The sequence below is a fragment of the Lygodium microphyllum genome, chromosome 1 (genome assembly GCF_053477565.2).
Source record: "Lygodium microphyllum isolate KBCC chromosome 1, Lygodium_microphyllum_v1.1.10, whole genome shotgun sequence".
NCBI lineage: Eukaryota > Viridiplantae > Streptophyta > Polypodiopsida > Schizaeales > Lygodiaceae > Lygodium > Lygodium microphyllum.
This window is the reverse complement of record NC_141135.1, coordinates 184,347,493-184,372,640: the sequence shown is the minus strand read 5'-3', so window position 1 is coordinate 184,372,640 and position 25,148 is coordinate 184,347,493. Positions and strand designations below refer to the sequence as shown.

The 25,148-nt window shown below is 42.3% G+C and overlaps 1 protein-coding gene and 1 pseudogene across 1 annotated transcript; both read right to left on the bottom strand.

The window, feature by feature from the left end:
- Window positions 1–3,076: 3,076 nt before the first annotated feature.
- CYP51G1 (CYTOCHROME P450 51G1) lies at window positions 3,077–6,233 on the bottom strand. Its single transcript, XM_087685135.1, has 3 exons — window positions 5,365–6,233; window positions 4,203–4,648; window positions 3,077–4,107 (listed from the first exon to the last, which is right to left on the bottom strand). Exons 1-3 carry the CDS (start codon window positions 5,869–5,871, stop codon window positions 3,552–3,554), a joined length of 1,509 nt encoding a protein of 502 aa, XP_087541261.1. The 5' UTR covers window positions 5,872–6,233; the 3' UTR covers window positions 3,077–3,551.
- Window positions 6,234–21,817: 15,584 nt separating this feature from the next.
- LOC148042063 (MFS-type transporter clz9-like) lies at window positions 21,818–22,660 on the bottom strand (annotated as a pseudogene).
- Between the last annotated feature and the right edge of the window lie 2,488 nt (window positions 22,661–25,148).

Here is a 25,148-nt window from a genome sequence, read left to right as displayed (position 1 = left end):
TGGGTAGCTGAAGTGCAAGCACTCAAGTTGTAGTACTGTGGTAAGCACTCAAGTTGGATCAATACTTCAATGCAAAGCACTCGAATTAGAGGTGATGCTTTTGATCACTATATACCTTGGATGGGTCACTTGAGTAACCTTTACATGGCTCAAGTTCGAGACATGGTCCAATGGGGAACCATAACTTGAGTACTCAAGTAGTAAGCACTCAATTTGGGTCAATACTTTAGTACAAAGAACTCAAGTTAAGAGGTGATGCTTTTGGTTACTCAAATGGAGAGTTGAGTCAAGGCTTCTTGCGCATATAAATGGTATTATGATGATGATAACACCACCATTCTTGTGAGAGAGGCAATTCAGCTCTTTAACCGAAACCCCTTTGATACATTAGTTTGTCAATTTCTTCTCTCCATTAGAATTTTCAGGAATAAATCTGTCATCTACTGCTTTTCCTTACATTGATTCACACCTTATGCAACTGCATGGGAGATAGAACTTATGATGGGCTTCCTTCAACGTACTGCTCATCCAATATTTTCCTGGAATAGTGGACTCCTATGGAACCACTGCTCTATGTTAGCCTTCCACGACTTCTCTAAATTAATGTTCCAAGAGCACATAATAGTTCCTTGATCGGTCAGGATGACTTGCATGCTGCAATTTCCTAAAATAAAGAAGATTCCAAGTATCCAAATTATCCATAGCACCCACATTACCAGCATTGAGCTCCTCCAAAAAATAACAACAATCCAGATCTAATCTCACTTGAGCAGTAATCAGAACTTAAAACCTGCAGATACATGCAATTGAATTCATTCAATCAATGAAAGACCAATGTAATCAATGGAAAAACCAGAATACCAACACCAAAAGGGCAACCAAGTATTCTCAAAATGGAGCCTCTAGGGATCACTTACTCTTGCAATCCTTAGGATTTCAAATTCTCCTTTGAAAGACTGGTTAGACAATAAATCTTCCAAGTGATATTAATGCCTGAAGCTTGTGAGAACCATCCCCTTCCCTAAATTATCTTTGCTAGAAAACAGTACAAGTGTTGTCCACAAAAACCTGGACCTAGTCTTTTTGTAGGCATACTAAGAAAGGGTGCGTTGATATAGCAAAAGGAAGTGGGCTAAGCGGACAGCCTTGCCTCACAGCCCTATGAATACTAGTATCCTCTAACAAAACACCATTGCATGGTGTGTGGGATCCCAGGGAAAAGAAAAATTAAGAATGTCACACCATTCTCACCAAAGCCCAACCCTTCAACAGCACATGGGCAAAGACCCAGTCAACTGGTCAAAGGCTTCTTCCATTTCCAAATGAATCGAAATTTGTTCTGCACAGGATCAGAAGCAACTACCATAGCACCTCTTCTCCCCAGGAACAGTAACAACACCTGTAGCACCTAGAATGTTTGACAGAGCAATCTTTCTTCAACAAATCTAAACTGCACAGGACCCTACTTGATGCAAACCATAGTTCCTATTTTGCCCAGGAACAGTGACAACATCCATAGCACCAACAATGTCAAACAGAGTAATCTGCCTTTAACAAATTCCAAACCACATAGGATAAGAAGCCCAATAGTATTCTGGGTCTGCAATCAACTTCTATAAGAAGATCATCAGAGTTCTGGTCTCTAGTGCAACATCATGGGGCAAAACATCTTACGCATCAACTTTGATTAGACTGCTTTGACGTTCAGCTCCCCTGCATCCCTTTCTTCAAAACCATCAATCACATTCAGCAGTGTGTTTAATGTCATGCCAACATGGCAATATAGCCTCTAGAAGTTCCATCTAATCCAAGAGCTTTCTTCCACATGAAAATATTGTAAGCTATATCTAGCTCTTCCAGCCAAAGGGTCTTTCATGCTCATGCTCATCTCTTAACTGTGATCCACATTATAAAAAGAGATTCTTGAGCTTGAATTATCATCTTGATCCAAGAACTGGATAATACCTTACTAATCTGTTAACCGAACCAGCTTGAGCACACCTAGAAGCTGTCCACATCAGTATCAAAACTGACACAGTTTCCCCCCGCCCCAAAATTGACAAAGTTGCTTTCTTCAGGCGAGACACACAACATGAAATTGAAAATTTTCATGAAAATATTCGTTTTTTAATGATGCAAATTATGAATGAAAAGTAATGTTAAAAAGCCAAGGATGTGTATGGACACTACTTTCATGGGATCTTGTTCATAAAGCAAAACCCAAAACCGGTTTCCAGCTACCTCACATTACTCTCCTTGATTCTTCCTTTGGAGATTCTAATGAAGAGAGGCAACATTTTCCATTAAAACATTAGTGACATTGATTGAATAAACAATAGCACGATTGACGCATCTCCAAAAGGGTCATGTTCTTAAGAAGGAAAATGATAAATTTTTGGCTTCATTTTGCTCTGAACACATTCTCCTAAGGCTACAAGTAAACGTATTGAAGGGGAAAATATGGATTCTACCAAGATTACAACTATGGTTATTGTGATGCCATCAAAGAGAATTGAAAGTGGTCACAAATCTAGCCTCATTTGAAGAGAGGGTTTCCGTCTTAATCTTGTAATCTTAAGGGCAATTACACCCGGGTACTGTCTTGACTTACAATTCTTGATTTGGAACTCTTGAAATTCCTGACAATAATTTTCTAAACCCCAAACAGACTCTGCATCCATGTTATCAGGATCTTGCTGATTGTTTGTTTCCCTGAAGTTCTTACTCACAAACCATGAAGGGAACTCTTAAAATTCTTCATAATAATGTTTGAAACTCCTAACAGACTGCATCCATTTTCTCAGGATCCTGCTGATTGTTTCTTCTAGACCTTGTTCAATCAACAATTTTCCCCAAAGGTACAAGATGTATGTAACGGTTTAAAATTTGGCAGAAGTTTTAAAAATTAGACTTTTCACAATTGTGCATGATTCTGATTGTGAGCTTCTCATGAGTGCACTGGTGCAGCTTTAACTTCCACACTACTCATGACATGTGCAATACTGATTGACAGGAATGCTCATTGATGGACACCTTCCTTAAAAACTGGTACATCAGTAACTGATACAGCAGTTCAAATTGGAATGCACAAGGGCCTCTTAAACATTCAGAGATCCATCTTTGTTAATCTTCTATAGCAACAAATAATACAACGATGAGAGAGAGAGAGAGTTCAGTTGAAGCAAATTCTTCAGCCACCAAAAAGTAATTCATGACTAAGGAACCATGAAGTTGCACAATAACCAGTACAGAAACTTTCATCACAGAAGAAAACATTGTAGACTCCAGCATGAAGCCTTGGTAAAACATTGCCTAGTTGTGTAGAATATCACCATCTCCCTAACATTAATAAGCTCTCATCAAGATAAAACGTATTTGTAATGTAATCCAAAGTTGTTAGACACAGAACACTGGCACAATGGAAAGCATAGATATGAGCCTATAGCTGTGATCCGATGTAAAGGAAATAAATATGACAAGGGTAGTGAAATGTGGACTAAATGTTGAACTAAGCCACTCAAAGATCAAGCCTTGCCTGCAGAACAGGCACGCTACTGTACCTTTAGTTGTCTCTTCTTGTACCTGACCATCACCTTCCCTTTTACCCCTACAACCATAGCGTCCCAATCAATCTCTGGAAATGGTGATATCAACTCCAATTCATAGTTGCGAAACAAGTGACTCCATATTGTTTTGATCTGCAGGTAAGCAAATGGTTCTCCAAGGCAACCATGCCTTCCACCACCAAATGAGATGTATGAAAAAGCTCCTGCAGCCTTATCCTCATCACGACCTGGACCAAATCTATCTGGATCATAGGTATCTGGGTCTCTATAAATGTAAGGCAAACGATTAGCAAATGCTGGTGAAGTTGCCACCACATGCCCCTTTGGGATCACAAAGTCATTTCCTTCTCTCGTCTTCACAGAGAAATCTTTGTGATTATAGCGAAGTAAGAGAATCAGTGGTGGATGCAAACGAAGAGCCTCCTTGATGGCTCGATACAATACATCCATCTCACTGAGGATATCGTAATCTAGTTTATCACCATGCCGCTTCATCACCTCTGCCTGCTCCTCTAAAACGGGCCCCAGAAATTGCTTGTTTCTACAGCCAAAACAGAAGAGACGTTCAACACCCAATGCAATGATTAGACAGAGAGATGTAAAAGGATAGCCTAAACTTGAAACTGCAAATCTAACCTCAGAAGATAAGCTCCAGTCCATGTAGAAGTGATTGAGCTTGTGTGCTGTCCAGCAAAAAGTGCAGCAATCAATAGGCCTGTAATTTCATTGTCTGACAATGAACGCCCAGTAGCCCTGTACTTGGAATCAATAAATGCTTGTAGCATATCAGGCTCTGTCTTTCCAGAAGCCCTACGGTTCTGAATGATCTTGGAGAAGATGTCTGCTAACTGCTTTCGAGCTCGATCTCTTCGACGATGTGCAGGAATAGGGAGATAAGGAAGAAGAACGCTGATAGGAAGCATACCACTGTCGAGATCATGGAAAAGATCACTCACATTTTGGAACAGCTGATCTCTGACCTCCCTGCCCAAGAGACACCTACTTGCAGTCAGAATTATCAGCTGCTCAAGTTCTGCTTTCAGGTCCACCTCACCTTCATTACCCCATTTGGCAAAAAAGTTCTGTGCAACACAGCCACAAGAAAAGGTATAGGTTAGGGATACCAAGATAGCTATAACTTCCTCCGTAAAACAACAGAAAAAGGTACACCTAATCCTGTGCAGAGACTCAACATTCAGAAAAAGACTCCCAAATATCCACAATCACAGGTCAGGCTCTCATTTTTTGGCCATCACCACTCCCTCCTCTTTCAAATATTCTGAGCTTGACTTTGTTTAAAACCTTGTATTTTGACGTTGTATCATGTTGAGAGATATAGCCTATTACATCTTCTTTACCAAGATAAAACTTCTGTCCCTCAAACAAGTCTCTACTTTAGAAGGGAGCTTTTGACAGGTTTTTGCACGAGATACCTTAGATAATATCAAGTTTTGGCTGTAAGCAAACGACTTTTCTACCTTACAGAATAACAGGCAAATGAGCAAGTTCAACTGCCTCTTAATTCATTAATTTGTGGCAAAAGGGGGATACACACACAACCGATCACCGCCGCTACAATTGAGACCTCTCACCCACCAATTTCTTCCCCTTCATTTCAGTCTGATGAATATGCATATGCATGATGGTATAGTATACAGCATATTGCCCAAAGTCTCTTTCTCCTGGCTCCCCTAACTAGATAAGCTTTAAAAGTCCTTTCCAAAAGCTGAGCAGAACTAAGATATGACTTCCAAGAGACAGCCTAACATCAGACAAACAAACAGGGGATCTTAATCACCTCCGCTTCGTAGACCATGTGCTCCACATAGCTCTTCAAGCTGGCAACACGCAACGACTCGCTGAAGAACCGGAACTGTTCCATCCGTACAGAATAATCTACATCAAAGACGACGCCCGGTCCAAACGTTGGCACATTATACTGATACACTTCCTGCTGGCTCATCTCTGCTTCAGGTGCCTTGAAGAAATTCGCCGACACCTCAGGGCCAATCAAGAAGGTGATGTCGCGGTGCAGCACCTTCACGGTGAAGACGCTGCCGAGGCGAGGGTACTCCTCTCTGATCATGTTGATGGGGCCTTTCATGAACTTGTGGACGCCGCCGACAAGGGGGAAGGTGCGGACCTTAGGGGGAAGGGTCTTGTGGCGCGGCCTGAAGAAGAGGGTGGAGAGGATCTTGGCCAGGAGCAGGGTGGAGAAGAGGAGGAGGAAGATGCGCGAGAGGGGGCTGAGGTTGCCGATGAGGGAGCTAGGCGATTTCGCGAACAGATCCATGGCACAGATCATCGTGAGGCCTACAATCAATCAATCCGTGTCTCTCACTCTGTCTGTGTCTGTGTCTGTGTCTGCGTCTCTGACGTTAGGCAGACCCGAGAGCCAGTGAGGATTCCTGTAAGCGAGGGGATGTAGGGAACAGGTCCATGGAAGAAACCCCTCTCACACACACACTCTCTCTCTCTCTCTGTGTCTGTGTCTCTGTGTCTTCTTCTGTTTTGATAATTGTATGCTTTTGTTGTTCTGGTTCATTAGTCGGGTTCGTGTTGGTGTTATGGGGCTGCATGAGCTTGATTCACTTGGCTGCACGCGAGTGTGCAAGGCTGGCAGTTAAAAAACCATGGACGGCTCCCGCTCCCCCAAAGGCGTTTTCGGGCAAAAGCACCCTTCAAATCTGTCGGCCCTTTAATCTAATCTCCAATTTTGATCGCCTGTCTCGCACCACGTGCTATTGGGGACTAGACTAAAGGGGCCAATGGTGGAACACTTAACTTTTTACACACCATTGGCCCCTCCACATTGAAATTTTGGGCACCCCAACCTTATTGCACGTGTGTCACATCAATTTCCTATTGAGGGAAAATAGAACAAGTGAAATTGACTGGGAATTTTAATTTTAAAAAGGAATTTAAAAACTTGGTGTAATCTTTTGGGACTCGGGAGGACACGATTGCAAACACTCCTTCCCCTGCCACGTGTCACAGTTGCCCCAAACCCAAGCATGGGCAACAACCAGTTAGGAGCCAATCCTACATGGCTGCTGCTCCATGCAGCTCCATTGGTGGAACACTGCATGGCGAGACTCTCTCTCTCTCTCTCTCTCTCTCTCTCTCTCTCTCTCTCTCTCTCTCTCTCTCTCTCAATGTCGAGCGTCTTGAGCACATGCTCTCTCTCTCTCACCCCCTGTTGCACTATGCCATTGGAAAGCCCCCACATACAGTCGCCCTCAATTCCTCCACTTTCCATGTACTGACACTTCCCTGTCTCACACTTGAGTGGCATCGATGTTGGAAGAAGGTGCTAGAAAGGAATGTTCAATGCGCAGTTTTTTGAGGAGAAGCAGTTTTGATGACTTACATGCGAGGAATCGAGAGGGGAGCTCTGAGGCGCCATCTTCAAGTGACACTATGAAAAGCTTGGCTTGATAATGTGAAGCGTGTGGCGATGGGGCTCAACAGTGACAGCATGGGCAATGTCACATGCATGGAAGGGTCAAGTTTGAGACCATTTGTGGTGAGAATCGTCCTACAAAGATAGGGAGAATTGTGCCTTGAGCAGTGGGGCATGGCGCCCGTTGATTGCTCTTCAAGATTGGCAATATGAGGCTTCCCCCAATTTGTAGAATGCTCCCCCTGGATTGGCAACATGACTTTGAGCACGTAGGGATGTTGTCCATTTTCAAAAACACCCCTCAACCTGGACTGATTGCTTCTCCTATCTACAAGTGCATTCTAATTTTTGCCATGCATGCCTTGATGTTCATGCTAACTTTGTAGAGTTTCTATATGTGTGGTGTTGTAGAGCTCCTCTTCGTAGGTACATCGCACAAAGCAAAGGGAGAGTTCTTGCCAATCAGCAGCTTTTCCTTGATTTTTGGCAGTTTATTATAGACCTCTTAGTTTATTATGCTTACTAGTACTGACCGGCCTCTCAGTTTATTATGGGCCGAAGAGTTCTTGCCAATCAAGAGCTATTCGCTTGATTTTTGGCTTGGTGAATTATGATATGTGCCATATCTAAATTTCAAATTTTCAAAGAGACCAGGTATTTCTTTTCATTATGCTGGAGTCTATTGTATTGTTGTTGGTTTTTTGTTCTTTGGTGGTTAAGATCTCCATCTCTGTTTACTTTTATGTTGGTCCTAATCAATTCAAAAAGGAAGTGTGACTTTGGAACAAGCCTAACCTAACCACTATGAAGGGGTGAAGGTGGTTTGTATGGGCGTTTTATTCGCATTGTTTGCCAATAATAGCTCATGTGAGATGGCTCAATATGTGCCAAATGTCACACATAGTCATGGCTCTTCATCCAGAATTGATCATCTATAGATCTATTTGGTTTTACCATACCCAATTTGGTGTCTTTGTATTGAGGATAAAGGCGCCTCCGCCTAGCCACGCGTGTATTACTATACTAACAGTACCCGCAGTTGCACACTGCAGGCAATGGCACCCATCACTGTCACTTTATTCTTTATTCTTTTAGTGATGACAAATGAATAAAGGGAAGGCTGGTCACACATTGTGACTGTTGGAGTTCCCACATTGTGAGTCTCTCTCTCTCTTGACTTTGTAGAGTTTCTATATGTGTGGTGTTGTAGAGCTCCTCTTCGTAGGTACATTGCACAAAGCAAAGGGAGAGTTCTTGCCAATCAACAGCTTTTCCTTGATTTTTGGCAGTTTATTATGGGCCTTTTAGTTTATTATGCTTACTAGTACAGATCAGCCTCTCAACTCATTATGGGCCGAAGAGTTCTTGCCAATCAAGAGCTATTTTCATGATTTTTAGCTTGGTGAATTCTAATATGTGCCATATCAAAATTTCAAATTTTCAAAGAGACCAGGTATTTCTTTTCGTTATGTTGGAGTCTATTGTATTGTTATTGGTTTTTGGTTCTTTGGTGGTTAAGATCTCCATCTCTGTTTACTTTTATGTTGGTCCTAATCAAGACTTTGGAACAAGCCTAACCTAACCACTATGAAGGGGTGAAGGTGGTTTGTATGGGCGTTTTATTCGCATTGTTTGCCAATAAAAGCTTATGTGAGATGACTCAATATGTGCCAAATTTCACACATAGTCATGGCTCTTCATCCATAATTGATCATCTGTAGATCTATTTTGGTTTACCATACCCAATTCGGTGTCTTTGTGTTGAGGGTAAAGGTGCCTCCGCCTAGCCGTGTGTGTATTACTATACTAACAATACTCGCAGTTGCACACTGCAGGCAGTGGCACCCATCACAGTCACTTTATTCTTTATTCTTTTAGTGATGAAAAATGAATAAAGGGAAGGCCGGTCACACATTGTGACTGTTGGAGTTCCCACATTGCGAGTCTCTCTCTCTCTCTCTCTCTCTCTCTCGACTTTGTAGAGTTTCTATATGTGTGGTGTTGTAGAGCTCCTCTTCGTAGGTACATTGCACAAAGCAAAGGGAGAGTTCTTGCCAATCAACAGCTTTTCCTTGATTTTTGGCAGTTTATTATGGGCCTCTTAGTTTATTATGCTTACTGGTACTGATCGGCCTCTTAGTTTATTATGGGCCGAAGAGTTCTTGCCAATCAAGAGCTATTTGCTTGATTTTTGGCTTAGTGAATTCTAATATGTGCCATATCCAAATTTCAAAGTTTCAAAGAGACCAGGTATTTATTTTCATTATGCTGGAGTCTATTGTATTGTTGTTGATTTTTTGTTCTTTGGTGGTTAAGATCTCCATCGCTGTTTACTTTTATGTTGGTCCTAATCAATTAAAAAAAGAAGTGTGACTTTGGAACAAGCCTAACCTAACCACTATGAAGGGGTGAAGGTGGTTTGTATGGGCGTTTTATTAGCATTGTTTGCCAATAATAGCTCATGTGAGATGACCCAATATGTGCCAAATGTCACACATAGTCATGGCTCTTCGTCCAGAATTGATCATATGTAGATCTATTTTGGTTTACCATACCCAATTTGGTGTCTTTGTATTGAGGGTAAAGGCGCCTCCACCTAGCCGCATGTGTATTACGATACTAATAGTACTCGCAGTTGCACATTGCAGGCAACGGCACCCATCACTGTCACTTTATTCTTTATTCTTTTAGTGATGACAAATGAATAAAGGGAAGGCCGGTCACACATTGTGACTGTTGGAGTTCCCACATTATGAGTCTCTCTCTCTCTTAACTTTGTAGAGTTTCTATATGTGTGGTATTGTAGAGCTCCTCTTCATAGGTACATTGCACAAAGCAAAGAGAGAGTTCTTGCCAATCAGCAGCTTTTCCTTGATTTTTGGCAGTTTATTATAGACCTCTTAGTTTATTATGCTTACTAGTACTGACCGGCCTCTCAGTTTATTATGGGCCGAAGAGTTCTTGCCAATCAAGAGCTATTTGCTTGATTTTTGGCTTGGTGAATTTTGATATGTGCCATATCTAAATTTCAAATTTTCAAAGAGACCATGTATTTATTTTCATTATGCTGGAGTCTATTGTATTGTCGTTGGTTTTTTATTCTTTGGTGGTTAAGATCTCCATCTCTGTTTACTTTTATGTTGGTCCTAATCAATTCAAAAAGGAAGTGTGACTTTGGAACAAGCCTAACCTAACCACTATGAAGGGGTGAAGGTGGTTTGTATGGGCATTTTATTAGCATTGTTTGCCAATAATAGCTCATGTGAGATGACTCAATATGTGCCAAATGTCACACATAGTCATGGCTCTTCATCCAGAATTGATCATCTGTAGATCTATTTTGGTTTACCATACCCAATTTGGTGTCTTTGTGTTGAGGGTAAAGGTGCCTCTGCCTAGCCGCCCATGTATTACTATACTAACAGTACCCGCAATTGCACAGTGCAAGCAACAGCACCCATCACTGTCACTTTATTCTTTATTATTTTAGTGATGACAAATGAATAAAGGGAAGGCTGGTCACACATTGTGACTGTTGGAGTTCCCACATTGTGAGTCTCTATCTCTCTCTTGCTCTTGCTCTCCTGCCATAGCACTCACGTCCAAGCTTTGATCCTTCTCACCTTTCAACTGGTATCAAAACATGGTTCCTTGAGCATTCGAGCTTGGTTCGTGACACATTAAATCAATGTTGTACACTCCAGGGCTAAAGCTTATTTAGTCACTTTATACTCTGCCTATTGGTCATGGGTGCTTGTCGGGTGTTTCATGTGACTATTGGGATGCAAATGAAGGTTGGCAAACGCTTTGGATGGTTTTGGAATGTATTTTAAGCCTTTTTTGAGCTCCATATTGGTTGTCATTTACTTGACATTGGTTTACACTGGCATGCTTTGTGACAAAGGTTATCACCTATGGTTTATGTGTGACCCATTGGTACATGCTTGATGCTTATGTTACCTACACATGCTAGTTACATTGTTTGGACTTGAATGCTACTGGAGCTTCGTTTGAGCTCGACTTTGGATATTCTAGAGCTTATTTTGGTCTTGATTTGGCTCGTCACAAAGATTAATTGGGATTGTCTTTATGACATTGGATGCTATCATTGGATACTAGACCGCTCATATGCTCTGGATGTCTTATTGATGTATGATCTTGGATACTCCATCACTGGTGCTCTTAGATGCTTTGTTTGAGCTTATTTGCTTGACACTTATGGCTTTTGTGCCAGTCGGAGCATTTTTGTATGCTTATCAGACATTGAGCACTGTGGGTTATGCATATTGAGCTTTTGGATCTTTGAGACCGGGATCTCCTTGTGGATGATGTATGGTTGATATTCCTTGGTCTGTGTAGATGTACTTGGGCTGATTCGGCTTTGTATTCACCGAGTAGACACTGACTTGTGTCAGGTCTTAGCAATGGTATGTACATTTTGCCCTATTAATTGGGGGTGTACTGATTTTACTGATGGACTTTGTCTAACATGCTTGGATGTTGGCTCGTGTCAGTTTGACTGTTACATGCTTGCTGATGCTAGTTTTGCATTGATGGTCAGTGATTGACTTTGAATATTGGGTTTTGCCTACTTTTAGCTCTCATTGTACACTGTTGTCAAAAATTACAACAAGCATATATCTCCGGACTGTCATGTATTTTTCATGTTGAATCATCTTGGTTTGATGCACTTTTGATGGTACTTGGTAGACATCATCATTGATTACTTGTTTCTCACCATTTTACCTTGGTTTTGGTGGTTTTTTGGTCATTTTCTACAGTTTACAGCAAGCAGTTTTGAACTGTCTACATTGTTTCAGCTTGTAGTATGGCATCTTCTTCCACTGACATTGCTATCTTCAACATCACTAAGCTTGGTAGTATGAATTATGCCTATTGGAAGAACCAAGTTTGGTAGGTACTGGTGCAAAAATTGCAGATAAAGCCACTAAGGTTGAGGTGGAGAGCAACTTGAAACTATGACTAATGACGAATGGATGGAGCTTGATGAGTTATGCAAGTCCACCACCCTCATCTTGTCTCTCAATGAACAGGTGCATTACAATGTGGTTGAGGAAGCACAGAGTACTTGACAGCTTTGGGATAAGATTAAGAACCTCTATGACAAGAAAAGTCCTGCAAGTCAAATGTATTGGCTGAAATAGCTTATGGATCTTTGCAAAGAGAATGTGACCATGTCAGCTCATTTGAGTCAGTTTCATGCTATTCTTAAGAACTTGGTTTCGTAGGGGATTGATTTCAAAGAGGATGTCACTCCATTGTTCTTACTTGGAACTCTTAATGAGTCTTGGAATGTATTTTGCACTGCCTTATGTGCTTCAGACACTACTCTGAAGCTATCTAATGTTGAGAGCTCTATTCTACAAGAAGAAATAAGCCCTAAGAATCTGGATGCCTCTCCTGTATCTCATGCTTTGATAGTTAGAGGCAGAAATGATGGAAATGCAAAGAATTACCATGGTAATGGCCGTGGACAAGATTCACAGAAATCTCGATCCAAGTTGCGTAGCAAGTCGCACAGTAACTCTCATGGGAGAAATGCAAATGTGACTTGTCATCATTGTGGGAAGAAAGGCCACATAAGGCCACAATGTCATGAATTGCACAACGAAAGGCACAAAGACAAAGGAAAAGAGAAACTGCAGGAAAAGTCTTCTGATTACAGCATAGTACATGCTAAGACAAGTGTTAAAATTGAAGAGATCAATGTTATGCAGCTCGAGGATAGTGATGGGGATTATATCCTTGCAACAGCTTCATCTAGTGCTTCGCAGATGACAAAGATACACTCTATGTATGCACAGTGTTGGCTCTTGGACTCAAGTGCGCCCTTTCATGTGGCACCTTGCCGAGAGTGGTTCCATTCATACTGTTCTGTTTTAGGTTCTGTGCGCTTGGGTGACGACATGTCTCTTGAGATTATCGGCATTGGTGATGTTAGGCTGCAGTTTCCTTTTGGCAACAATTTTGTTATACACGATGTACATAATGTCCCTGCATTGACATACAATGTCATGTTCATTGGATAGCTTGATGATGCAGGATATCATATATCTTTTGGAGACTATGCATGGAAGATTACTCATGGCAGGCTTGTGCTTGCAAGAGGTGCCAAGGCTGGCAACCTCTACCCCTTAGTTGTTTTTGGATCTATAGTTGATCATGCTTTGTATGTGGGGTCTTTACCTCATGTATCTCTTTGGCATGCCCATTTGGGGCACATGTCCGTTAAGGGAATGAAAATGCTTTTTGGTTTGCAGTACTTATCGCCCCTCACTATTCTCATTTTGATTCTTGTGATCATTGTCTTTATGGCAGGCAGACTAGGTCTACACATAAGAAGTCTAGAATATCACGCATGAGTGAGCCCTTGGCTTTGGTACATTCTGATGTCTGTGGGCCCATGCCCTATCAGTCTTTGGGTGGTGCGAAGTATTCTGTTACCTTCATAGATGATTTTTCACGTAAGTTATGGGCTTATCCCATAAAGCAGAAGTCCGATGTCTTGGAAATTTTTTAGAGATGGCTTGCTTTGGCAAAAAACCAATCTGGGAATAGGATGAAATGCCTTAGGATAGTTAATGGGGGTGAATATGTATCACGTGATTTTGAGCAGTTATGTGTTGAGAGGGGTATTAAGCGTCAATTGACTGCCCCTTACACCCCCTCCCCAGAATGGTATGACTGAGTGGATGAATAGGACCATCCAAGAAAGGGTTCACAGTATGCTTAGCTATGCAGGCCTATCCTAGCACTTTTGGGCTCGATAGTTACTACTAATGTGCATATCATTAATAGATCGCCTTGTAGTGCCATTGATTTCTAGGTTGCAGAGGAGGTATGGATAGGAAAGCCTCCCGCTTTTGCACATTTACATGTCTTTGGATGTGAGGCATTTTGCCATGTGCCCAAGGACAAGCGTAACAAGTTAGATCCTAAGAGTGTTAAATGCATATTCCTTGGCTATGGAGATGCAGGAGAGATGGGTTACCATCTATGGGATCCACATGTGCGAAAAGTCATCCGTAGCCATGATGTAGTCTTCCATGAAGAAAAGATGCAAAGACAGCCTAAGAAGATAGTGTAGATATGCAGGGTTATATTTCAAGAGGAGCACGAGCTCCTATACAACAAGTTGGACAGCATGCAGTAATAGAAGCAGGTACTCATTGTCAGGATGTTGGACAAAATGTTGAGCAGGCAGCAGAGCCTGCATTGCAGTGTTCTACTATAGATAGATGCCCACCTGATAGATTTGAGCCCTCCACACACTATATCTTGGTTATAGATGCAGGAGAGCTTCTCACCTATTATGAGGCTATGTATAGGGGGTGACAGTCACTCCTGGGAGATGGCTATGCAGTCTAAAATAGACTCCTTACATAAGAATGAGACTTGGGATTTAGTTTCCTTGCCTAGTGGCAAGAAGGCTCTGCCATACAAATGGGTGTACAAGTTGAAACGTACCCATGGACACCCCAAGCTAGCTTATAAGGCAAGACTTGTTGCTAAGGGTTTTAAACAAGAGCATGGAGTTGACTTTGATGAAGTTTTTTCTCATGTGATGGTATTTTTACATGGGGATTTGCATGATGAGATTTACATGGAGCAGCCTAAGGGCTTTGCAGAGCCTAGCAAGGAGCACCTAGTGTGCAAGTTGAAGAAAAGTCTTTATGGCTTAAAGTAGGCGCCTAGGGAATGGTATCATAAGTTCGATGCCTTTATGCAGTCACACGGCTATAGTCATAGTGCTACGGATCTGTTCTTGTACACAAAGAAAGCCCGCGATGGTTCTTTGCTTATTTTGGTACTCTATGTGGATGACATGCTATTAGCAGGAAAAGCTCATGATGAGCTAGATGCTCTTATGGCTCAGCTCAAGAAGAGCTTTGAGATGAAGAATCTAGGGGGCATGCCTCTCACATACTTGGTATGCACATTAGATGCAACATGCATCAAGGACTCCTCTACTTGCCATAGAGGGAGTACATTCATAAAGTCCTTGAGCGCTTCCGCATGCAGGACATGAAACCTATTGGTTGTTCATTGCCTTCTTATGTGAAGGTATCATAGACTGATTGCCTGCAAACAGATGAGTAGAGAGTTGAGATGGCCAAGATTTCCTATGCATCCGCAATGGGTAGTCATATGTATGCCATGATAGCCACTTGTCCAGATATTGCCTTTGCAGTTGGTGTTGTGGCATGCTATATGGCTACACCTAGCAAGAAGCATTGGGATGTTGTGAGTGAAGGGTATCATGAGGTACCTGAAGGGCATTGCAAATATGTGCATATGCTATGGTAGCCAATATACAGGAGTAGTGGGGTACACTGACTCTGATTATGTAGGACATGTAGATAGTAGGAAGTCCACTTCTAGCTATGTGTTCACCTATGTTGGAGGTGCTATCTCTTGGATGTCTAGGGTGTAGAAGTGTATAGCTCTTTCCACCATTGAATCCGAGTATGTTGAAGCCACTGAGGCTTGCAAGGAGGCCATATGATTAGGCCGTTTGGTTCATGACCTTGGTATTGATACTATCCCTACACTGCATTTGGATTCTATGAGTGCTATTCAGTTAGCCAAGAATCCAATCTTCCATGCGAAGACGAAACATGTTGAGGTGAGGTATCAATTCATACATGGGGTCATTGAGGATAAGTCTATTGGCCTTGGAAAGATCTCGACTCTGACCAGAATCCTGCATATCTACTCACCAAAAGCCTCTCTATGGAGCGCTTTGCCTTCCTCAGGAGATTGATGGGTGTGGGATGCGATAACATCTTTCCTCATCCTGTTGTATATGTGTACATGTTGTACTATCTTTTCTTTTTCTTCTTCACTCCTCATTGGTGCAAATTTGCCTTTAAGTGGGAGGTTGTTGGGGGTAAAGGCACCTTCGCCTAGCCGCCCGTGTATTACTACAGTGACAGTACCTGCGCCTGCACGCAGCAGGCAGCAGGTGCTCGTCATTGTCACTTTATTCTTTATTCTTTCAGTGATGACAGATGAATAAAAGGAAGGCCGGTCACACATTGTGACTGTTGGAGTTCCCACATTGTGAGTCTCTCTCTCTCTTATCTTGCTCTCTTGCCATAGCTCTCTTGTGCAAGCTTTGATCATTCTCACCTTTCACTTTTTTGTGATTTATGCTCAAGCCTTTTAACTATGAATTGGGTCGCTAGGAATTGAAAGAAATTACATTATAATCAAGGGGGATTTTTGTATCAAACATGCCCATCTATTTTTGCATTATAATGTTCATAGCTTGGTGTGTTGTAGAATTTGAAAATGTTCTGCAAATTTGAAATGGCTCATATTCTATACTTTTGCATGTGGTGAATTCATTGAAGTATGAATTATATGAAGTATGAAGCAATTAAGCAAATGGTGGACCATGTCATCCAACTATTCCATCTAATAAAAATGTGGAAGAAATGAAAAACAAGTAAGACCCGAGTCAGGTACATTCTACATCTTTATCATGTGTCCCTTTAATTGGGAAAGATAATTGTTTTCAAGAGGAAAGCAAGCATGGTTTACTTGCAAATGGGGCAGTTGGACAATCCATCCCATGCCTTTTTAGTAAGCACCCATCTCATGCGATTCTCTTTTTGTTTTTTATAGATATGAAAGCATTGGAAGTAGAGTTGTGTAGAGATTAAACAATATAGAGAGGTAAACGAAGGTGAGGCTCTTCTTACTAGTACCCTCTCCCTTGTTCTGTGACTGTGTGAAGCTTCCAAAACAAACAAACAGTTGTAGTGTATGAACATTGGAATAGCTTGTTGTGCTGTGCAAATAGGTACATACATATACAACTGGTTGAAGGGGATGCAATGGCAGTGGAGAAGGAGAAGAGGAAGATGCGGGAGAGAAGGGCACACACAATGTAGGTGCTGTCAATAATGATATGACAGCCTTATTGCAATATCTCATATATATAAATAAAGAATATGGGCGGTCACTGTACATGGGTAGGCCTAAGGGCCTTTTATCCCAATAACCTCCCATTAAAAGGCCAATGGGCTAGGGAGTGAAAAAACAAAGAAAAAGGAAAAGAGAAAAGGTGAGGAATCATGACCTCACCCAACACCCAATTGGAAAGCGAGCTATGCAATAAGCATCGAGAACCTCTGCAGAAGAAGAGTCAAGCATCATTGAGTCCATGACATCCAAGAGATAAGCAAACTCGCAGCTCCATACAACGGAGCAATCCAAGAATGCTTCTCATGAAGTAAGCACAACTCATCGGTGCACGACTGTAAAGCATCAGAGTCGGACATAGCATCAGCGTTGTGCATACAAGAAAGCGGAGAGTAGTCAAACTCTCCAGAGTCAATCACTGAAAGAGGGCCAACATCCTGGACACTCATCCAATGGGGTCTCAAGACTACATGTGGCCTCAACGAAGCGGAAGACTGATATATGACTGGCTGTCTAGCCTACAAGAAAATGGATCTCATGAGCTTGCAAGGGGTCTAGCAACTGTCCACCAACATCCGGACCCTGACTGCTATGCACAACTATGTCATCAAGAGGCCTGAGAGGTGTCTGCATCTCATAGAAGGCAACATGATGGCTGCGTATGACCTATTGGGCATCGAAATCCCAAAATCTTTCGGCCTTAAAGTCACAATCTCCATAGCCAAGGAGGATACATCTACATGACATAGGCTCATGTGGCATATGTACAGATAGATGCCTAGTAGTCAAACATCCTCAAGTAATCATAGGAGAGCTGCATGCCACTCCATGCCTCATGGGGTGTAATATGATCCAAGGTCAAGCATGATGTCCTATTAACCAAATAGACTACCGTCATAAGGGCCTCAGCCCAAAAGCCATAAGACAACCCAGCTGTGGTAAGCATAGAAGCAACCTTTGCCTATAAGGTCAGGCACATGCCATGAGCAATCCCATAATACCGTGGGCACAAGAAATCAATGCCATACTACTGACAAGAGGTCCGAAAGCTCGGAGAGAGAGAGAGCACAACTCTCATAATCCATTTGCAAGCACTTAGGCCTGCTATAGTAGAATCCATAAACCTGTCAAGCATAACTGCAACATCCTCAGTCTGCAACAAGGGAAAAGCCCAAACACGGTGGGTAGCATGATCAACAAAGGTCACAAATTATGACACTCCACCAAGTGACTGGGAAGGCATAGGTCCATATACTACACAATGGACAAGATCTAGAGGAGGATGCATTGTATGATCGCCATAAGCCAAGGGGGCTCTGCAAGGATCAAGAGTACAATCAAGGCAAGCATCAAGATCTATAAGTGACATAGAAGGAAGTAATGGGTGTGAACAAGACAAGATCTCCATCTCTCTATGGTGCATATGGCCTAGGAGATAATGCCATAAGAATGCAAGTGCTATCTGAATAATTGCAACCATAGAATCTCCCACATGAGAGACATGCACTGGGTAATGATGAGAACCAACTCTAGAACCTCTGGCCAAAACCAAGCAACCACGACAGATCTTCCATGACCTATCCTGAAGAGAAACATAGTAACATGCATCATGCAATTGACTGACAGAAATCAAGGTCTTACTGAGCATGGGAACATGTAAAACATCCCTAAGCATAAGAGAAGTCCCGTTAGGCAAAGCTAGGTATATGTCCCCTATACCAAGAATAGCATAAGTTTGCTCAAGGCCAAAAGAAATGCATCCATCAAACTCCCTGTAAGTAGAGAGCCATGCTCTATGTGGAGTAGCATGACAAGATGCCATAGAATCCAATAGCCAATCTGAGGCGTAGGCTGTATCATTGAGCAAGAAAGTTGTAGGGAAACTAGATGACATGAGTACATGCTCAACTGCATCATCATGGGTAACAACATGTACCTCACCACTAGTAACAGTGGTAACACCCACTTCATCTCTTGTATCTTTGACTCTTTGGTCATGTCAAGTTTGTCTCTGTCTTTGCTGCTCTCTAATCCATCTGAAACATTTTCTTTTAACATGCCCAAGCTTCCCACAATGGAAGCATATACCTGTAGAAGAAGAATCTATAGAAGATGACAAGGAATCTAAGTCATCATGAATAGGGCTATCCATAGCATCCACAGAGCTCAAGAAGCAGTGGGCTATCCCAACAAAGGGAACTTGCTCATAAAGATAAAAATTTGCAAGTACATCAATGGTAGAAGCTTGCTACAAAGGCTCATGAAACCTCAACGGATGGGAGGACATAAAGGCATCAACCAAGGATGCAAAAGCTTCCACATGAAGAAGAGTCGTAGCCAACTGCATGACATAACGAACCACAATATGGTAAAGCATAAGACATCTATCATAAGAGCATATGGTATTCAGCCATGAAATTAGCCCATAACCATATGCATAAGCATAGCTTTGCAGTACATAATGCCATTTGGGAAAAGCCAAGACTGACAAGAGACAAAAAATCCTACAAGAGTCAAGCTCCAGGAAAAGCCCAAGTATCTATACAACAACATCCAAATAAGTGGCTTTGTAAAGTATACAATAGTAGACCATGTGCATAGATGGGTAAGCATACATAGCATCTGCTTGCTAACATGGATGGTCAAAAATAGCCCAACTAGCATAGAAGCTAGACAACAGAGGAGCAAGAAAGCCATAACTGTAGCCCAAGCACTGTAAAGTCCACTAATCAACCAAAATAACCCGTAATAAATCTAAGCACCAATGAGCATACAAAGCTCAATAAAACTCTGCCAAGAGAATGAAGCAACTCTACTCAATACATGTTTGTATCAACCAAACATCCATGGATCCATAACATTGAATCATAAGGCCAAGTAGCATCCAAGGTCATAAGGGAAAAAGCCAAATCAATGTCCAACTGCTCCCCAAAAGTCCTCAAATGCAAGTCTTGTCAAGCCCAAACATGTGCCATACTGCAATAGAACCCAAAAGCATCCACATTAGACATCAGTCCCATAATGGGTAGCAGAGGGCATAAACCTTGTCAAGAGAAATGACAGCTACAAAGAAAATGACAGTGAACCAAGAATTGAGCTCTACTCTTTGCTAAAGAAGCATACGGGAACATAAACATCAAAGTGGCATCATCCAAATACATAAGCATATCATCCCGAGTAGTCGGGAGCACCCATAGACCATAGGCATAACCAAACTGGAGGTAAAATAACTTGTCAACTAAGATAGCATAAACCCCAACCAACAACAAAGTGTCAACATCCAAATCAAGGCTCAATAGCTCTCAAATAGCATATTAGGGCATAAACCATGATGACCAAGCATCAATACATCCAATAGGACACTTGAATGTCAACAAAGAGCATTATACATAAGCCGTCCCTGATAAAACCTTGCTGCCCAAACAATGTACAGTAGTAAATCCCTGCATAAATTCAGCTATGGAAGCTCAAACCAAGTCCCAAAGCATCTCAAAACATTGGGCAAACATCACCAAAGCATCTGGGCATCAAATACCAAGCCTCAGGAGCATCACATAAGCTAAGAGCATGACATTTTCTTGTTGTAAATCAACTTAGATCTGTTGTAGAACACTCTGTGATTAGAATTTGGTAGATTTGACATCACCATTGTGTCTGAAGCATGCCCAAACCCCAAGTTAGACTCTTACCTTGCCTAAATCAAGTTTCGGATGCTTGAGATATGAGAAAAAAAGGGATTTTTGAGCCAGATTTTAAAACATGCGCAAAAAAATGTGAGCTGCTACTGTGGGGCCTGCTAGTTATCCTGAGGATAAGGGGGCAAATGGGGGCATACAAGGTGCCCAATGAAGTTAAGGAACACCTGCAAAGAGCCTATGGTGGGGGGGGGGGGGGGGGCGGCTGGGGAGAGGCGGGAGATGAAATCTTACCTCAGGGGGAAGAAGCCATGGCTAGCATTGAAGCTCCAAGCTTTAGGTCTTCAGTCCATGCTGAGGTAATTCCAGGCCAAGCTCCATGATCAAGCTCTGATCCAAAGCTCTGATACCAATTGAAGGGGATGCAATGGTAGTGGAGAAGGAGAAGAGGAAGATGCGGGAGAGAAGAGCACACACAATGTAGGTGCTATCAAGAATGGTATGACAACCTTATTGCACTATCTCATATGTATGAATAAAGAATATGGGCGGTCACTGTACACGGGCATGCCCAAGGGCCTTCTACCCCAACACTGGTGAGTCAAAAGTGAACTTAATAAATAATCCAAAATTGATCTATTGATACATAAGAGAGGTGTTGTATATTCATCAATTGGATAGTAGATACAAAATGGGGGAATTGGTAGCTAGTGTACTATGGGATAGGATAGTCGATCCAAAAAGAGGGAAGAAGCTTCATGGATGCTACTTGTAGCAATGCTACACTTGCAATTTAGGAAGCTACATTGCATCGATTGTTAGCTCTTTGGTGGCCCGTTCTTTTCGAGCTTCTCGAAGCTTCTCTAGACGCACTCTTCGTGCCATCTAATGGTGAGGACAATCAATATGTAGTTGCAAAGGGTGATCATCTAAACCTCTTGCACCTTCCCATAGGATTGCCCAAAGATGTGCCCTAGCTACCAGTTCTTCAACTTCCCATGCTCTTCTTGTGAGTTTTGCATGTCGTTGTGCCTCCCTTTGTTGTTTGCGTATGTCAGCTTCTTTTGCAGCCAAGTTCTCTTTCTTCTTGCGCGCTCTCTCTCTAGTCTTTTCTCCTTCTTAGCCCTAGCAATATCTTCCTTTTTAGCATTCTTTGCCTTCAAGCTCTTAATGTAACGATCTAATGTTAGAATAAATCTATTGGTATAGTCCACAAATGCCTCCCTAGGTGCATGGCGGACTGAAACCTCTATGAGAGGCAATCACAATATTTCTAGAATCATTGTGGCATTGTCAAAAGGACTTGGATCTACTGGTTGTGTAGACTCATCTTCATTGTGCAACACTTCTTTAGCCCCCAATGATGTCAATGCCTCTATGGCTTGACCTTCTACATGTTCTTCCTTTGGGTTGTTGGGAACTTGTGATGCAAGTTGCTTTGGCATCCCTTCTTCACTTGCAATGACATTCATGTTTCAGGAGGGCATCCCATCAAATTGTGGAGCTCTCGGATTAAGAGGCCATATTGTAGTGGCCCTAAAACTATCTATGTTATTGCTTTCAGTGCATGAAAGTTGGAAATCCTTGGCTGTTATTGAAGCTAGGTCACCCTTAGATGCTTGAGCGCTTTATGTCCTATGTTGCCAAACTGCCCTTTCTTTATGGAAATGAGTCTTCCATGATTTGAACACGGTCACATCCAATAGTTGAAGCTTATGAGAAGTGTGGGCTGGCAATGTGATGATGTCAATACCCCATGAAGTAGCCTTCTCAACAACTGAAATAGAAACATGGCTGCAATGGCCATCAAGAATCAGCAAGTGCCTATTGGCAAAGCCAATAGACTCATCAATACAATTGTGGAAATGATCTTACCATGCATGGAACAACTCCCAGGTAATCCGTCCTTTCCTTTGCATGGCCATGACAGCTCCCTCTTCATAGTCTTGGATATAATTGCCACCAACCCTTTGTCCTTTGAAGATGTAGTATCTAGGAATGGCATTACCAGCAGCATTAACACAACATAAAACTGGCATCCATTCCCTAGAGTCTGTGGTCATTCCATACACAAATCTTGTTCCTTTGCATGAAAGTGCTCTCATGATTTTATCTCTAGAGCCTTGGAAACCCATTTCATCTGCATTCCAAATGTTGCTTGGGGGGTAGTTGTGTAGATCATATAGTGTCTTCAAGTTCTTATGGAAGGTCATTACAATTTCTGGCTGAAAAATAATGGCCCTGGATTGCTCCAAGGGTTCACTTACTCAAAACACCAATTCCAAATGTTGCTTGTGAAAGTAATCCCACCAACTCTTTGTGGGAATGCCTTCACTGAATATGATATGCTTGGTTTGATATATTTCAACAACTTTGAGCCTCACATCAAGGATGGAAACACCATGGCTTGAATCACATTTTTTGAAGCATCAATCAAGAAGAGCTCCCTCTTCTTGTGCATTTAACACTATAGCTTGTCCTTTTGCCTTCTTATTAGTCCTCCTTGCTTGCCAATTTAGGATTGTTGAGGCACTCATCCCATACCTAGTAGCACACTTCCTAAGAGAAACCCCTACATCATGATCAACAATTGTATGAGCCATGTCTTCAATAGTCCATTACTTGACCACTTTCTTTTTTCGTACCTCTATTGGTGGTTCAATGGGTGCTGATTGAGGAAGTGTTGATGAGAGGGGTTTTTAGTAAGCTCCTTTGGAGTGAGATTTCCTACGTTGGACTTGTGGAGAAGAGGCTTGGCATCGTTGGGTGGGATTGAACCTCCCCTTTAGGCACCTTTTACTTGGAATAGTAGACTTTGTCATCTACAAGAAATATACCAACACAAGACACATGAGTTGTTGCATTCCGGCATGGAAAATATATCCTAACCACAAACCAACCTTATTAGAATATGTACCTTGTAAGGCAAAGAGTGACAACTAGATCACGTCCTTTTGGAGCCTTGCAAAATGCAATAGGCTTGATGTGAATGCCACCACAACAATAAACACGCTCATCGTTCCTCTGCAGAGGAGATTATTGGTGCACAAGAACTGGTCAATGATATGTATTCTCTCAGACACACATCTTTTGCATTCGCAAGGGGGATGAGTAGAAGACATTGGATTTAATCAAACATTGGCGGAGAGAATTGGAAGAGAATTACAAGTAGAATCTATATTGCTCACTATGTGATTGGCCAATACAAATATGTTGGCCTAGTAGTGAATCACTCACTGGTTTTGTAACAAGTGGGATACACACCAACTAGGGTTTAGACACCTCGTCACACTGACCGGGGTATTTAAGATGTAAGAGCCCCAGATTAGGGCAACCAGTTATTATCAAGATCATACTCTTTACCTTCATCTCCAACTAGCATGGCTTCCTTCTCCCTTCTCTCCTCTTTTCTCTCTTTCTCTCTCCTCTTATAGTCTTCTTCCTTCTTCTTCTTGTTCTCTTTCTCTCTCCTCAGCTCTCCTTCTCTCTCCTTTGAGCCTCTTTCATTACAAGTGGTATCAGAGCTTCAGGCTTTGGTCCTTTTCCTCTTTCCCCTTTCTCCCTTTTCAAATCCCAAAAACCCTAGTTACTCAGCTTACAGGTACAGGTACAGCAAGAAGGATTGCTGTCAACTTCAGCTTTTTGGAGCAAGTAGGAGCTATGGCTAGAGACTCATAAATATTTGGAGGTAAAACGGTTAAAATAGCAGGTCGTCACTTCTTTTCATGCAAATTTTAAGGGTTCCAGGCCAAGTTTAGAGTCCTAGGAGTTGGAAGAGGGCAAAACCTCAGTTACTTTTTGCCTCAGCCCTCTTTCTCTCTCTTCTCCTGCAAGCTGCCAGCCCAAAGAAATCCCAAGAAATCTGACCTGAGGGTGCTCCCTGACATCAACCAGCCCCGGGACTTCTTCCTTGACCTCCCAAGCTCCTGATCAAGGGGTGGACTGGGGGGATTTGCTGTCCAGGAGGCCTACAAGACAGCCCCACAATTTTTGGCACATTTTGTGCTGGCTATCCTGCTCCTCCCCAGCCCTCCTACCACTTCTCCTCTTGCTCCTCTCCCCTCCCTGCCACTCCAGGGCACTATTTCAGCACTTTGGCCTTCCCCCTATGGCACCTTTGCTCCCGGGAATCAACTCCCATGGTGGACAATGTCTAGGACTGTTTGAAACCATTTGGGGCAGCCATGGATTCTCCTAACTAAAGCTTTCTTTGACCTGAAGAGCTCAACCCCACAACCCCTTTAGCCTGTGAAGGATTCCTCTTTCCTGAATGAAGCCATTGAGCTCAGCATGCATGGGAGCTTCGGAGGCAGCCATGAAAGCTTCACTTGAAGCTTCCCATTCTTGAGGCTCAAGCTCGAGGATAAGCTTGGGAGCCTTCTTCATCAACAAGAGCACTCAAATGTTGAAGCACTCTTCCATGGATGCCCAACCAACAATTGGACTTGATCAATGGAGCAAGCGGCATCATGATGATTCGGGCTTCAACGATCGTCACAAGCATTAAAGAGGTATGCCACTCTGATCTTAATCTCTCAATTTAGCCATTTGCTGAGCTTAATCCATTGTTGGAGAGATTCAAGATTGCATACA